The following is a 15932-nucleotide window of genomic DNA, read 5'->3' as shown; positions in this document are numbered from 1 at the left end:
CTATTTGAGGCGCTATACTAGGCAAGGACACCTTTCTATTGTTCCACTAGTTTGGAGCCAAAAGTCTTTTGGAACAGTAGGTCTGTAAAGGGATCTTCACTTGCTGATGCCCCATGCACTAGCATTATACTGCATTAGCAATTTATATTTTTTAACATACCAAACTAATAAACCCACAAATATTGGACAGAATTGCTAAGTCATGATACATGTACTAAAAATCACCAGCTTCTCTATACGAATACCCAATTGGCAGTTATGTGGGTTGATTGATCAGTTGGATATGCTGAAACCTGGCCCATATTTGGTCTATTTTATGTTAAAGGGTAAATTGTAGTCTAGTAATTTAACTCAAGACAGACAGGATGAATTTAAACATACATTGACATTAGATACACAAAATAGTGGAGATATGAAGTCCCTTAATGAGCAATAAATCTAAAGGAGGAACTATTATATATATATATATATATATATATATATATATATATATATATATATATATATATATATATATATATATATATAATATATTTATTTTTATTTATTAGGGATGCACTGATTTTGGATTCCGCCGAATCCCTGAATCCTTTGCAAATGCAAATTAGGATTTGGTTCGGCAGGGCAGAAGGATTCGGACAAATCCTGCTGAAAAAGGCAGAATCCCAAACTGAATCCTGAATTCGGTGCATCCCTAATATATATATATATATATATATATATATATATATATATATATATATATATACACACAAACAATTCTTTGTACATAGGTTAATATGTTTGAAATGCTATAAATGTGATAATATACAGTATAAACTAAGATCAACGTTGAATGTCACTTTTATGTATATTGATATGTGCACTAAACATCGGTAGATGTTCAGTATTGATTTAATATGGGGATAGAGAACATATTTTTATATATTATAATATTTTTTATATATTATATTTATATATTTATATACACACATAGCCTGTGAGATATACTTTAAGGGGATTTAAATGAGCAGATTGAGACACCCGATAGTAACTCACATAGAGATGAAGTAATTTTATTGGGTGGAGAATAACCTAGACAGATGGATGCTTTATGGCCACACACTGATAAAAATGTATGTAAGTTAAATCAGATGTCAGAGGGAGTAATTACACGGAAGTGATAGCTATATAACAGAATATGACAGTGATATAGGGGGTGATATTCCAATGTGTGTGACTCCAGAATCTTTCTCAATGTTTTTTATATTTGTAACCCTAGTATTTTTAATTCATTTTAGTGCTTTAAATATCTATAACACTAGCATTTGTAATCCATTTCATGTGTATAACATTGTAATGAGTTGATATGTGAGAGATATGGATAGAATTTACAACATTTAGTAACTATATTGAACCATGTTTCAGTATTAGGCTATTGGGTTACAAAGGTATTTATTTTAAACTAATCTGTATTATGAAAGAAGATAAATTTAAGGAATGTTTGTAATTGTAGATGAACGTGTAATTGGGGTTTACTTATGACGCAAATTATGTAAATTCACTGCAGCTGTTGTATTCCCACCAGTTTGTGGTTTTAAGGTGGTTTTATTGTTTACTATGGAAAACAAATTATATTCTTTGAGGGTTGCTACACTGTATACAATAAAATATACTGGATTTGTGGCCAACTAAAGTAGCAGCTACCCCAGAATCACTTTCTAATTATTTCAGTGGAAAATACGTTATTGTTGTGAATTTAGTGTTTTTGTCCCCCAAAAAAAAAACAAATAAAAAAAACCCCTTTGCTTGCATTTAGTGATCGGTTGACAGAAATGGATTAATTTAGTTACTTCCAACATTTTCTAAGCATTTTGGTAATACAAGACAGGTCTGTATATACCATTTAAGAGTCAAAGGACATTTTTGAAAAGTTATGTTAAACTTATATTTATATAGACTGTAAAGTGTAGAATGCAGTTTACAGAGTAGTCATCTAAGATCCGCAAGATACATAATGTAGAGAAAACAACATACAGATTTACACCATAAGGTTGTCAAATTGCATACGACTTCTGTACCAACTAAAATGCCCAAAAGTAATATCTTAAACATGCACCATACATCTCTACTTTCAGGACCAGCTGCAGACAACCACAATGGTAAAAATAGAGGGTTGATCAGATGAGATTGAGGGAACTTGAAAAGTAAGTAAAAGCATTCGGAGAACAGATGCAAATTCACAACAGCTCCATTATGGCCATCGAAAAATGATGATCATAGGCAATCAAAGAGTTTTGGAGCAGAACTGTTTCTTCAGTGGATCCCATATTCTATTTATTCTGACACCATGTAGAGACGATACATCAAGGCTACAATCATTGCTGATATTCCAGGGATTATCCAATTGCTCCACCAGCTAAAATGAAGAAAAAAAGAAAAATCAAAAATCCCTTAAAGCAAAACAGAAATTCGGAGATAATTTCATTTGTAAAATGTTATTTTTAAATCCAGAACTTTCATGACAACAGTTAATCCTTAATTAAGGATGCTTAACTTTTTCTACGTTTTGGGCTAAGATAAGACTAACCAATCACATACAAACAATGCTAATGACTCAATGTGCAGAGTAGAGGTTGTCGAATCCTAGTGTTCAATGTCTGACACTTTTGAAAAGTCTCAACTGGAAGATTTTAAAATCATTTTATTTTCTACAGGTTTTGATGCACAGAAAAATGCAACTGGAAGTAGGATATTCCACGCCCATCCAGACATCAGTGAAGACCCCAAAATCAGTCCCTTCTAATCTTTCTATCTTACCATAATAATAAGTACATTACCTGGAATCTGAATCAGTAGTAGTAATGAAGGTTTCCTGAAAAACAAAGAACAGAGATGAGCAAGAATTATGTGTCTAAACATGAGTTTTAAAATGCTCTTATTGCGTATATAATAAAGGTGTGCATATAAAACAAACATTCAGTAAACTAAATCCCCAACCCTCCCTTTTGCTACCCTTCATAACCAAATTCCTTGCCTCCTCCCAACTGCAAACCATTGTGGAAAGCCACATGTAGGTAGGTTCAGCTACAAGGATCATGATCAAGTCAAAAATAGCAAATATGTCAAATGTTACATGGGGAGGCTTATTTATCAAAGTCCGAATTTATCTCATTATTTTTTGAAAACTACTCCAACCAAATCCACACAGGTTTGTTTCCCCTTATTTATCAATACATTTTGGTGTAAATTTCGGAATCTCCACCCAAAAACTTTTTTTTTTTTATGATTTTTGGCGATAACCACAAAATCTTCGCATTATTGCATGAAACCCAGCACAGATCAAGATAACTTTGGATCTTCTCCCACTGACTTATATGCAGCCTTTTTTTTTGAATTTGGACTTTTTCCATCCTCAGGGTATAATAAATCCCAAAAAATTTCAAATTTTTTTTCCTTTCCACTAAAAATTCAGATTTTTTTTGTCATTCAGACTTTAATAAATAACCCCCGTAGTGTATGATTGGTGAAGAGTACAGCTCCATTGTGGACATTCTGATAGAGATTAAAACCATACAATAGTAGATCAGTGATAATCAACTATATTGGGGTTTTTAAAAAACGATCTTGTCAGAAAGATCCAACAGTTCACCTATTATAATATAATATTTATATGAAAAAACACACACAACTCAACAAGTGATTTAACTTTTCAAATTAAGGGATTGAAAAGTCTATGATGCTGCTATAAAAGTAAGTTCCAGGGTTGCAGATTTCCCAGTTCAGGGTAGATTTCCTACCAATACATGTTTGCAGCAAGATCGACGAGACCCCTGCACTTAATGGACTAATATAAATCACAAAGGCTGGTGGCACAAAAAGAAATAAGGATCAAACACTGGTAAATATTACACTGCTTTTTATAAAATAGTAGGATTAAGCAATGAAACTTACAGTGGGTTTCTGGATTTTGGATCGATCATCCTGTAATAGGAAATGAGTAAATATGTTATAATATATTCAATTAATTTGGGTAAAAAAAGATTAGTCTGATTGTAAGAATTTAAAGAATGCATAAAATTGGCTTTGTAATAGCAAATTTAATTTCTTAACCAAATGTTAATGTAACTCCCCAGACCTCTTATTATAGAGTAAAACAAATATTATTCCAAAATTTACAATACCTTAATCTTGGGTGCGGCCCCACTTTTTATATAACAGCCAGAATAGGCTTTGGGTTAACCTTGTGCTGTTAGAAAATAACTAGGACTACTGAAAAGGATCAAGAGAATTCTCCAGGGTAAAGAATGCAGTTGTATAGATGCAGAATTAAAGGGGAACTATCACGAAAATGAAAATGTAACAAAAGCTTCATCATACTGAAATAAGAAACTTTGTAAATATGCTCAATTAAATATTCTGCATCGTTTCTGAAATAATCAAGTTTATGTTCACTATCCCTCTCTCAGCATGTTTCTCTTTATTCTTCTTTAGTCTTCTTGCAGCAGTTGGGTGTCAGATAATCATTGACAGTTAGATCCAATATATCTTATAGTAGGGCTGCCTTTCCTAGCAGATGAACTAGAGCTCACTCTAATAACTGATTCCAGTACAAATAAAATCTAACAAAATAACTGCCTTTTTGCACAAATACTGTATGTAGAGAGATACGATGTCTGGTGATTTTAATAGAGTGAGCTCTAATACATCTTCTAGGCAAAAGGAGCCCCCTATAAGATATATTGGATCTATCTGTCAATGAATATCTGACACCCAACTCCTGCATGAAGAGAGAATGAAGAGAAACAAATGCTGAAAGATGTATAGTGAAGATCAACTCGATTATTTCAGAAACGGTAAAGAGTTTGTAATTGATTGTATGTAGAAAGTTTCTTATTTCAGTATGACAAAGCTTATATTAATTTTTTATTTTCACGATATTTACCCTTTAAGAATGAGATCAGATCAGAAATGTCGGACGTTGTCATAATAATTGACTACGGCTTTCAGGAACACAGATGGATTGCTCATAAAAGGCTCAGAATAGGTTAGCTTTCTTCTAGCAGTGATCAGCAATCCACTAATGTAACGTAACTAACCAAAGATTGATCAGTTCCTGACTGAAAAGGAAGGTGATTCAACAGCTGAGCCATATCAGAATGATGCCCACAGCTATATTGAAGGGGAAAGGAATAGGTTAGAGTGAAGTACAGTAAGTTTTGTGCAGCTTCAACCTGCCACAAACAAAGGCCTGTATGGGACCAGATGAGAGGATTTGTGGTACTTTTTCTTTTTTATAGTGGAACATGTGATGCTTTTATATTGGCTGAAAAGTGCAAGAAATTACCTTTGGCAGTAGCCACTGGCTAAAATGGCAAATGCCTGTAGTGTTAATATTGGATCTTATACATTTTAAATGCTGTAGTGTAGAATTAATTATTGATAAGACATTGACGCATTTTACAGCTTGTCACATGTAGAACCAATAATTGCTAACAGAAAATGATCTGATTTGATGGGACAGAGCTACTGGGAAGACACGAAGCGTAACAACTCGGGATGTTTCAGAAGACTGCACAGGCAAGTTAAAATAGAGAATGGATTAAGATAATTTACACAGTGACAGAATGGAGGTGGTTAAAAAAGAAAAGAATCCTGACAATTCAAGAAAAGCATATGGAAGCTGAATAGACACCAACCGGGTGAAGTTCTCCTATAACAAAGTCTTTAGACATGTTTCTTGCATCTGTCGAATGACCAATGTCTTCAAAAGTCTCTGTTGCATCTCCGCCAGCTTGTTCTCTCAGCACTTCTTCCCCACCTGGATGCTAATAAAAAACACAAAAGCTCAGCTACAGACCATAGCAATGCACATTATAATGTATACAAGTACTAAGGCAGGTCTTAGGGTGATAAGGTTGCCTTTATTATAATCACATACTGTATATCAACGGTCAGTCCATACCTACTGTTATTGAAACTGAATGTTCTCTTCTAATTGGTTCTTGTGGGAACCACCCTAGTCCACCTTAAAGTATAATCATCTACTGATTCTGTAAGTTTTTGGTCCATAAATAAAGGATCTGTTCATCTATATGGTAGAACAGAACAAAGAGATACTCTGGTGTCTGTGTCTGCTCTCTGCAATTGCAATTTCTCATCTTCCTGCAGTTGACATCCATTTTGTACTTAGACACGACCTTTACAAGGGTGAGGTCACATGGGCATTTTACGTGGTGTAAATACGCCAATGAAACCTACATGCACATGATAATGTGCGTTTTTCAGCCTATAATTTTCTTTTTCCAACATGCATTTCCGTTTTTTTTTTTTGCGTTCCCCATAATTCTGCTTGTTAGACTTATACTAAGCTTTTGTTAAAAAAAGCAAAGCATAAAAGCAATTTTATCCAAAATTTAGCCAGACCGATCGTCAATTCGCAGGGTAATTACGTCACCAGCAGACAACGCAACGAAAATAGGTATATGTGCGTTTCATCTCACAAGAGTTTGTCTGCCACATGTCAGCAAAGTGTATTTCCAAATCTGTTGGTATGCAAGATAAAATGTTTAATACAGAAGTGTGTATATATATATATATATATATATATATATATATATATATATATATATATATATATATATATATATAGTTGTGGTTAATTTAGCCAATATAAAGCTGGGGGAACAGCTATTAGGATGATAAATTGCTCTAATCACGGAATTTCATCAAGACCCATTTATACAAGGAATAATTACATTTCAGAAGGTATAGAAGGCAAGATGACACGTATTTACAGATGAAATTACACTCTTACTATTTGCTGCTGCAAAGCCAAAGCAAGTGACTCAGCAGGAAGAATTAGACAACAGATAAGCATGAGATTGGTTCATACAGTATTCACCCTTGAACTGCCTTGCCTAATGCAGCGTGACAAACAGGCTGATCAAAGGTTTACAGGGCAAGTAGAATAAAAACCACGTATCTTTTCAGTTAGACATTACACTCTACCTGTTCGTACTGAAAAGGCATTTTTGTGGAATAATGAGGCCTAGAGGACTGTTGGCAAACAAAAACTAACTAAACAAGTAATTATCGATATAATGCAGTGTTGCCCTGCACTGGTAAAACTGCTGTGTTTGCTTCAGAAACACTACTATTGTTTATATAAATAAGCTGCTGTGTAGCAATGGGGGCAGCCATTCAAAGGAGAAAAGGCTCAGGTTACACAGCAGATAAGCTCTGTAGAACATAATAGTGTTATCTGTTATCCACTATTTATCCTGTGCCATATAGCCTTTATTCAATTTCCACCAATGCTACACAGCTTGTTTAAATGAACTATAGTAGTGTTTCGGAAGCAAACAGATCAGTTTTACCAGTGCAGGACAACGGTACATGATATTTTCATTACTTTAAAATACTTTAATTTTTCGAGTGTTACTGTTCCTTTAACTCAGAACATTTCCCAAAAGGCCTTTGACTGTTATCTTGGGGCCAGGGTCGGCAGACAGCACTGTGAAAAGCTAACTCTTCAGGGCTCTACATAATGAAAGAAAATTAAAAAAAATGGAAAGAAACTTGCCAATATACGTTCAGAATTATCAAGCTATTTATAAATGTAATCGCAAATGAAACTCATATTTGTTAATTTCAGCCAACAATCATCCAGACGGATGTTGCTTTTATATCTATATGTATTATTTACACGTGTTGCAAAGCTGCTGAAGATTTACTTTCATTGTGCAAAACACAGTTGTGGGTGGAGATCCCCTTTAATAAACCATAGCAAGTCACAACAGGAATGGCAAATACAAGACTCTACCCTAACAGGTACCTTCATTATTAAACATTTAAATGGCTCCGAAAAGTTTATGGTTTTTTTCAGAATCATAGACTTGGATTCTCCAGTTTACAATTTCAGCAATTTGGTTGCTAGGGTCCAAAATTACCCTAGCAACCATCCATTTATTTGAATAAGAGAATAACATAAATTTGTAGCCTTAAGGTGGCAATAGATGTTAGAGTTGCAATCTTTCCTGTGACCATTGGTCGCTGGAAAGATCGTTTGTTTTCAATACTTACTGTTAGAGCTGAATTGTCAGATATACAGGAACAATATAGAAACAATAAAAATCGACCTGTATCTGACGATTCAGCGCTAACAGTGGGCGATGTTTGGGTGCCTATCAAAATTTACCCAACAACCCGATCGACAAGCCGATCAATATCCAAGTCTTCTGCCGATATCGATTTGGCTCATCTCCTGCTATAGACGCACCGAATATCATACAAAATTATTGGTGCGTTTATGGCCACCTTTATATAAAGTAGTATCTGTTTTTAGAGGAGGTCAGTGACCCCAATTTTACAGGAATACTTATGAAATAGGATCATTGCAGAGCTGCATTGGCTGACGTGTGACTCTGCTTTTTTATTTGTTCATTCTCTAGTAGTATTGCTTTTAAGATCAAGGTTGCCCATCTGACTGAAACAGTTCTTATGTGAAGGTCCATAGTAAAGTATTTTTATAAAAGATATTAAATTCTTTATGAGTCATTAAAAAGAATATTTCACTTAGAACACAAATCAGAAAATGTAATAAAAAGTGCAAAGTTTGCTACAGCTCAGGTAACCCACAGCAACCAGCAAGTATGGTTTACAGGTCAGCTGTTTGAATGCAAAAGTGGAATTAGTTGCTATGGGTTACAAGACAGACAATTGTTGTATCTTTCATTACCCATATGTGTATACTATAGAATAGTCAAAATTCTTCCACGTGTGGATGTGTTTAATGGGTGCATTGGCATAAGGGAATCAACTACATCGCAAATTGGTATCAGCAGCAGACAGAGGAAAGTTTATCTTATGTGGCTCTATGTATTTGTATGCAGTATAATAAGACAAAGGTGGATAACATCATGAGCTTTTCTAAACGTAAAGGAACAATAAAAACAAAAAAATGCAAGCGTACTGCATCCCTGCACCGGTAAACGTTGCAGTGTTTGCTTCAGTAACACTACTATAGTTTACACCAGTGATCCCCAACCAATAGCTTGTGAGCAAAATATAGGTTGACAATCCACATAGGGGCTGCTAAATGGCCAATCACAGACCTTATTTGGCACCCTAGGAACATTTTTCATGCTAGTGTTGCTCCCCAACTCCTTTTACTTCTGAATGTTACTCATGGGTTCAAAAGGTTGGGGATCCCTGGTTTACACTGTATAAAAATAAGCTGCTGTGAAGCAACGGGGTAGCCATAAGGACTAAATGGCACAAAATACAGATAGATTCTGAAGAATACAATGGGTTTAGTTCTTCCACAGGAATATATATCCCTTGTATTCTACAGAGCTTATCTGCTATGCAATCTGTGACTGTCTTATTTCAAAAAGAAAAGCTCATCATTTGTGACCAGTTTTACCTGTGCACTTTCATTTTTTATGTTACAGGTATGGGACCGTTATCCAGAATGCGCAGGACCTGGGGTTTTCCAAACTTGTATGGCTATCTTAAAGGACCAGTAACACCAAAATATTAAATTTATGATTTACTTTTACTCTAGTAAAAATGTTGTATTTTCTTCAGAAAGACAACTATAGTTTATATAAGTAAGCTGCTGCTGTGTAGCCACGGGGGCAGTCATTCCAAACTGAAAAATGAGAAAAGGCACAGGATACACAGCAGATAACAGATAAGCTCTATAGAATACAACCGGTATGTATGTTTTCTACTATGTTACCTGTGCCTTTTCTCCTTTTTTAAAACTGAATGGCTGCCCCCATGGCTACACAGCAGCTTCTTTATATAAACTATAAACTATAGTCGTTTTTCTGAAGAAAACACAAACTTTTTACCAGTGCAGCGCAATAGCACATCAAATATTGATTACTTAAAGAAAACTTTTATTTTTTGGTGTTACTGTTCCTTTAAAGCCTGTTGATCATAGTACCTGTAGTAAATTTGTCAAGCCAAGCATACAAAGGGAAGAATAGTTAAATTTAATTGCTAGGCCTTTGAGTCAATAACTGGATCATACAGCATTCAGACAATGTTAGTTAAAAAGTTAGCTGATCAGCTCTTACTGTGTATGGCCAATGGCTTGCAATGAAGGACAATAACTTGCAGCCAAATAGACTGTACAGTAACATTTACTGTAAAGTAAGAAATTCAGTAAACATTTTAGAACTTTTGCTTGCATATTGGGGATCGTTACACAATGCATTCTAATACTGGACAAGCTTGTACAGTGGAACCTCAATGTTACATCCCCTGATTTTGAGTTTTCCCTCATTTTACACCTATTTAATTTGGCCCCATAAATATATAATACAAGATACATATCTGTGAGTTAACACTTTCCTGGTTTTATTCTGGTTCCCCATAATGTAAAATTTTAGCTTTAGTGGCTCCTTAAGTGTTAAAACTAGCCCAGGCTGCAAAAGCTGGAGTTCTAAAAGAACAAGTAAAGGCAGTTTTGGGTAATTCCATTTTGTTCAAGATCAAGTCATGAAAAGATCTGAATGTTTAGCTGTAAAAAATGAATGCAGCTTCCTCCATGCAGAAACTGCAACTGATATTTAACAATCCAATTCGATAGAGGCAATTGCAGCAAAACAGTTTTAAGTTTATAGGATATACTATTTCAGAGAACAAGACTTCATCAACCTGCAAGTTTAACCCATGTACACTCTTCTATTTACAGAGTCAAACAGAGAAAGTAACTGCATAGGCCATGAACTGATACCAGTTAGATCCATCTGATAATAGACTGGGGGAGGGTAATACACCGTGCATGATGGCTTAATGCCAAAATTCTTGGGACCTGGGATCCTTCTGTACCTTAATCGTTTAAACATTAAATAAACCCAATAGGCTGGTTTTGTTTCCAATAAGGATTGGCGTATATCTTAGTTTGGATCAAGTTTGGATCAAGTACAAGCAAATGTTTTATTACTACAGAGAAAAAAGGAAATCATTTTTAAAATTTTTGATTATTTAATTATAATGTAAATGGGAGACGGCCTTTCTGTAATTCTGAGCTTTCTGGATAACGGACCCCATACCTGTACTGTTAATTATGCTATATGTCTGTATTGACTTGTAATGTCAGTTTAGCTGAAAAGGGTCATTTCAGCACAGTTTTCAAGACTACTTATCAATCATACCTCCTAACTGCAAATCATTCTTTTTGGCTGGGTTGGTGGGTGCCATTAATAATCAATTGTTTATACACCTAAGCATATCTGAAATCAGGTGTATAATTTCCTAAAAGGGAAACTCCAGCTTCCAAACCAAAATTTACCCATCACAGTTACCGGTTTCTTCAAAAAGTATGAATAAATGCCATTTTCTATGTTGAAATCCAGCTGGTTAACAGTTCTTTCTGCATCATTTGAAATCCTGGCAGGGAAGGAGGGACTAAACACTGATGTTACAAATTGTAACAACTTCTCCACAGCTTACAGACAGCATGCAGGAACTACATAACCCACAATGCATTGCACTGCGATGTTCCTTTCCTTATTGAAATCACGTGTGCAGGGAATTGTGGGGTTTGGAGGATGCAGGCTGAGGACAGATGGCTGCTAATACAAAGTAAAAGTAGTCAGCCAGCTCAGCAATGTAGTCAGACAGATAAGCACGAGAGAAGGGGCTAGGCTTCGGGATCTGTCACAAACCATTAAAAATCATGAAAAATCTGCATATTTTTTTTAATTGAAATATATTGCAAAGTATCTTGAAATTATGTTTACATTTCAAAAAGCTAAAGTTATGTTTTTGTGGAGTTCCCCTTTAACTGGGGGGGGTTTCCAGTGATTATATTTACTTACACAATACCCTGCGCCGGGGCGCCTGACAGCACCAAAGAGCAAACCTGCTCTCTACCCTTAAATGAATCCGTGAGTACAGCCCGGTTTAAAATATTTGACTGTGTTTAGCCCTGCCATCCCCTGCAGTGGAGCGCATTAAACCTGAATGCAGCGCCGGATTTGCTGAGCGGGTGCCCCTAGTCCACGCGGTTCCGAGCGCACGCCCTACCACAAGAGTGCTGGCGTGCCGGAGCACTGGGGAGCTGCACATCCCCTGTGCTCCCCATAGAGTGGCTGGGTGGCATGCTGCCCCGAAAAATGTGCCGCCTTAGGCCCGGGCCTATGTTGCCTCGCCACAAATCTGGGCCTGCCTGAATGCAGGGGAGCAAAGGTAAAAACACTCGTCTGTACAAGCCCTAAATGGAGCACCGGTAAAGCTGGTTATATACGCAAAGATATAGTCATATGAATCAAAGTTTCGTACGGTTTTCGGATAGACACCGTTTCAAGTAATTCAAACTTTTAAAAAAGATTTCCTTTTTTCTCTGTAATAATAAACCAGTACCTTGTACTTGATCTATCCTGTTACGTTTAGTTAATATTAATTATTTATTATTATAAGTCCAAATGCCAAAAACTTGAAACATTCGAGTTTTTTTACTATAAAATCTGAATTTTTAGTGAAAAAAAACCCTCAAATTTTTCATGATTAATTGTACCCCGAGGATGGAAAGTCAGAATTCAAAAATCCGGCATCTCAGACCTGCCGAGGTTGTATATAAGTCAATGGGAGAAGTTCCGAGATATCCTGATCTGTGCTGGGTTTCGTGCAAAAATCTGAAGATTTCATGGTTTTTCGGCAGAAAATCACAAAAAAATTCGAACGATTCGAATTTTCTGACAATTTTCAAACATTTTTCGAGTTTTTTCCCAAACTGGAGTTTTTCGTAAAATGTATTGGGAAATAATGGGAAATAACCGTGTGGATTTGGTCGGAGTATATTTCAGAAAATAATGGGATAAATTCGGATTTTGATAAATAACCCCCTTAATATATGGAGATTCAAATTATGGAATGACCAAATGTTTCCAAATAACAAACACCATAATGGCACCTCCATAGTCGCTCGAAGTTGCCTCACAAAGAAACTTTGCGCAACTTCAGAAAGCCGAAGCGATTTGACTACCATCCAGCCGATGACTAACATTCTAGCCGCAGGAAGGCAGTTTGGGGAGATCAGTAGAAGAAGAAGCGATTTGTCGCTGGGCAACTAATCTCCCGAGATAGCATGTGCCCTGCCCCTAAATGTTGGTAAACAGTTGCTTGTAGCCTTTTTAATGTAAAGAACTATAAGTAATTTGTACAATTATAAGCACCATGTAATCAAACCCCTAAATGTAATCTAACTGCTGACTGGTTGCCAAGAGCAACCATACTTGTACAGTTTAGCACCTCAGAACCACGATTTGTCAGAACGAGACACATTTTTACTACTTTACAGTTGCTAATGGCGTTTATACTTTGTTTTGAATCTTGCAGAGCTCCCTTGTACCTACCTGTATTTACAAAAGTAGAAATGATGTATTAACCACTACCTGTACAATAATTTAATGGGAGGCTTTCTCATGAGTAGCTACTTTAATTGTAGCATGTTGACAATTTCAGCCTTGGAAGGAATGATGACATGCTTCTGCAATATTTCTCAGAGTAAAGCAGAACATTGGATGACAAAATAAAGGCAGGGATGAAGTTACCCACATGATTCCTGAATTGAACATGGGTCTAACCAACAATAAAGCAAAATAAACAATATGGCTTATGTTGACACAAGGTGAGACAAATGCTAAAAGATTATGTTACATGGTATTATTCCAATATTTTGCACATAGACTTTAACATTACTTTTTAGAACCTGTTTGTATCTGCTGTTCTACATGAGGTTTAGAGACATGTCTTCTCCGTTCTTTAAAATGGTTATATAGAGGGAGAAGACATGATAAGCACATGTAAACCTGAGCACATCCAAGAGAACATGCCTTTATTTACAGCACTCACTGGCAGCCTGAATAAACCTGTGCCCTTGTACTTTAGCATCAACTCTTTTTTATGCTTTGGCCTATAACGGTCATCGAAAAAAAAGTGTGCTTGAGCATGAATGGATTTTATGGATGCAGTGCACTAATACAGGATTTGTATAAATAACAACTTAAAAGGGGCTGTTCACCTTCAGACACGTTTTTTCAGTTCAGATAGTTTTAGATAGATCACCAGAAATAAAGTTTTTCCAATCACTTTCTATTTATGACCATTTTTCTAATATTGAAGTGTAAAGTTTCATTTTCCACCTTCTAAAGCAGCTCTTGGGAGGGGGAGGGATGGTCGCCGACTCTTTAATTGTTCTAAATTGATACATTTTGTTGATACATGTGTTATCTTTGTCCCTGCTCATGTATATTGCAAAGTTGCTTGAAATTAGGTTTACGTTTCAAAAAGCTTACGTTATGTTTTTGTGGAGTTCCTCTTTAAATTGAGGTGCATAACTGTTTTTACACAAGTTTTGAGTTGCAAAGCTGATTCGCCAGCAAGTAATTTGGACCCCTGGGGGGAAAACCATAAGAAAACCTGCATTAAGAAAATGAAATGCATCTCTTTATCAGGGGTCTCACTTTATGTTAAAAGAACTACAGAGGAAAAAAGTTCTCTCCACTAGGAACAATTACAGTCCATGGCCAATGGTGTGCCTATGATCAGGGCTGTTATCAGAAACCCACTCTGCTGAGGTGTAAGATTTGGTCCTTTTGTGCCATAGCACGAAGGGGCAGATTTATCAAAATGAGATTAAAGAATATCACCCTCGCTTTCAATTCATTTCTATGGGATCGGTGAAAGTATCAATACGCTTTGAAAAACCCCATAAGAAAGAATAGACACTGTGTGAGTTTTTCTATGGTAAAGTCTAATCTGAAATTTTGATAACTCTGTCCCTAATTCTGAAAATACATTGCCTTTGAATTTTAAAATTAGATTACCGGGGCCCCATTAACTAGTGGTACAGGCTGATACATTAGATAGCTTTAAGAAGGGGTTGGATAGCTTTTTAGCAAGTGAGGGAATACAGGTTTATGGGAAATAGCTCATAGTACAAGTTGATCCAGGGACTAGTCCGATTGACATTTTGGAGTCAGGAAGGAATTTTTCCCCCTCTAAGGCAAATTGGAGAGGCTTCAGATGGGTTTTTTGCCTTCCTCTGGATCAACTGGCAGATAAGTAGTTAATAAAAAGAAAAAAAGGTTGAACTCGATGGACATGTGTCTTTTTTCAACCTTACTTACTATGTTACTATGTAGTGGGCCCCTTACAAGTGTTCCACCCCTCTACCTTCAGAGAAAATGGATGAGTCCCACTGCACCTGGCTGTCCTCCTCCTCCTCCTCATCCCCACAAACTTTGGGAAAATGTTATATCAGTGCTATATAAATTATCATAGTGAAAAAAAACCCAATATTTATGGGTTCTCTCAAGAGACCTGTAGCACTAAAAGCACGGCATGCTGGGAATTGTAGTTTTTTGAGAGCAGGAGAGCCAGAACTAAGCAATATATGCCGCCTCACTAAGATACTTTTTTCCTTCTATGCTGCTTTAGACAGGAACCGTCTGAGGGACGCTGGGAGTTGTAGTCCAAGAGCTGTAGGCAAGATATGGTTAGAATTGCCGTTCCGTACCTCTTCCAGGAACTTGGTGACATCGTAGACTTTGTTGTGGATGAGTATCCAGGTGCTCTTGCTGTGGTCGTGTTGCTTTAATTCCTCTAAAGTATAGTATGTGACTTTCTTCTGCTCAGCCATGGTGCTGCAAAGGGCAAGTACAGAGCGCGACGTGCAGGACTGTTCCTGTCACTAGGAAGCAGCCTCCACTCAACATTCCCAGGGCGGCGCTTCTGCCTCATTCCATCGGCCCTACTAGTCCGCCCTCCAATCAGAGCAAGGGGCGGTACTAGAGAGGCAGTAGGGGAAAAACTATCTTGATGCTGATTGGTTAACATTTGAGCGAGCAAGCATCATCTCTGTTATAATTGGTTTAACAGGAGCGCGAATGGTGATTTAATAAAGTGTGCATGTGACTTTGGTAGCGTTAAAG

The 15932-nt window shown here is 36.4% G+C and overlaps 1 protein-coding gene across 1 annotated transcript; it reads right to left on the bottom strand.

Annotated features, from left to right (window-relative positions):
• Positions 1-1280: 1280 nt before the first annotated feature.
• Positions 1281-15751, bottom strand: cyb5a.S (cytochrome b5 type A (microsomal) S homeolog). The gene is made up of 5 exons (XM_018223598.2): positions 15518-15751; positions 5679-5807; positions 3934-3963; positions 2820-2854; positions 1281-2398 (listed from the first exon to the last, which is right to left on the bottom strand). The coding sequence occupies exons 1-5, from the start codon at positions 15638-15640 to the stop codon at positions 2317-2319; spliced, it is 399 nt and encodes a 132-aa protein (XP_018079087.1). The 5' UTR covers positions 15641-15751; the 3' UTR covers positions 1281-2316.
• Between the last annotated feature and the right edge of the window lie 181 nt (positions 15752-15932).

The sequence above is a fragment of the Xenopus laevis genome, chromosome 6S (genome assembly GCF_017654675.1).
Source record: "Xenopus laevis strain J_2021 chromosome 6S, Xenopus_laevis_v10.1, whole genome shotgun sequence".
Lineage (NCBI taxonomy): Eukaryota > Metazoa > Chordata > Amphibia > Anura > Pipidae > Xenopus > Xenopus laevis.
This window is presented reverse-complemented; position numbering and strand designations above follow the sequence as displayed.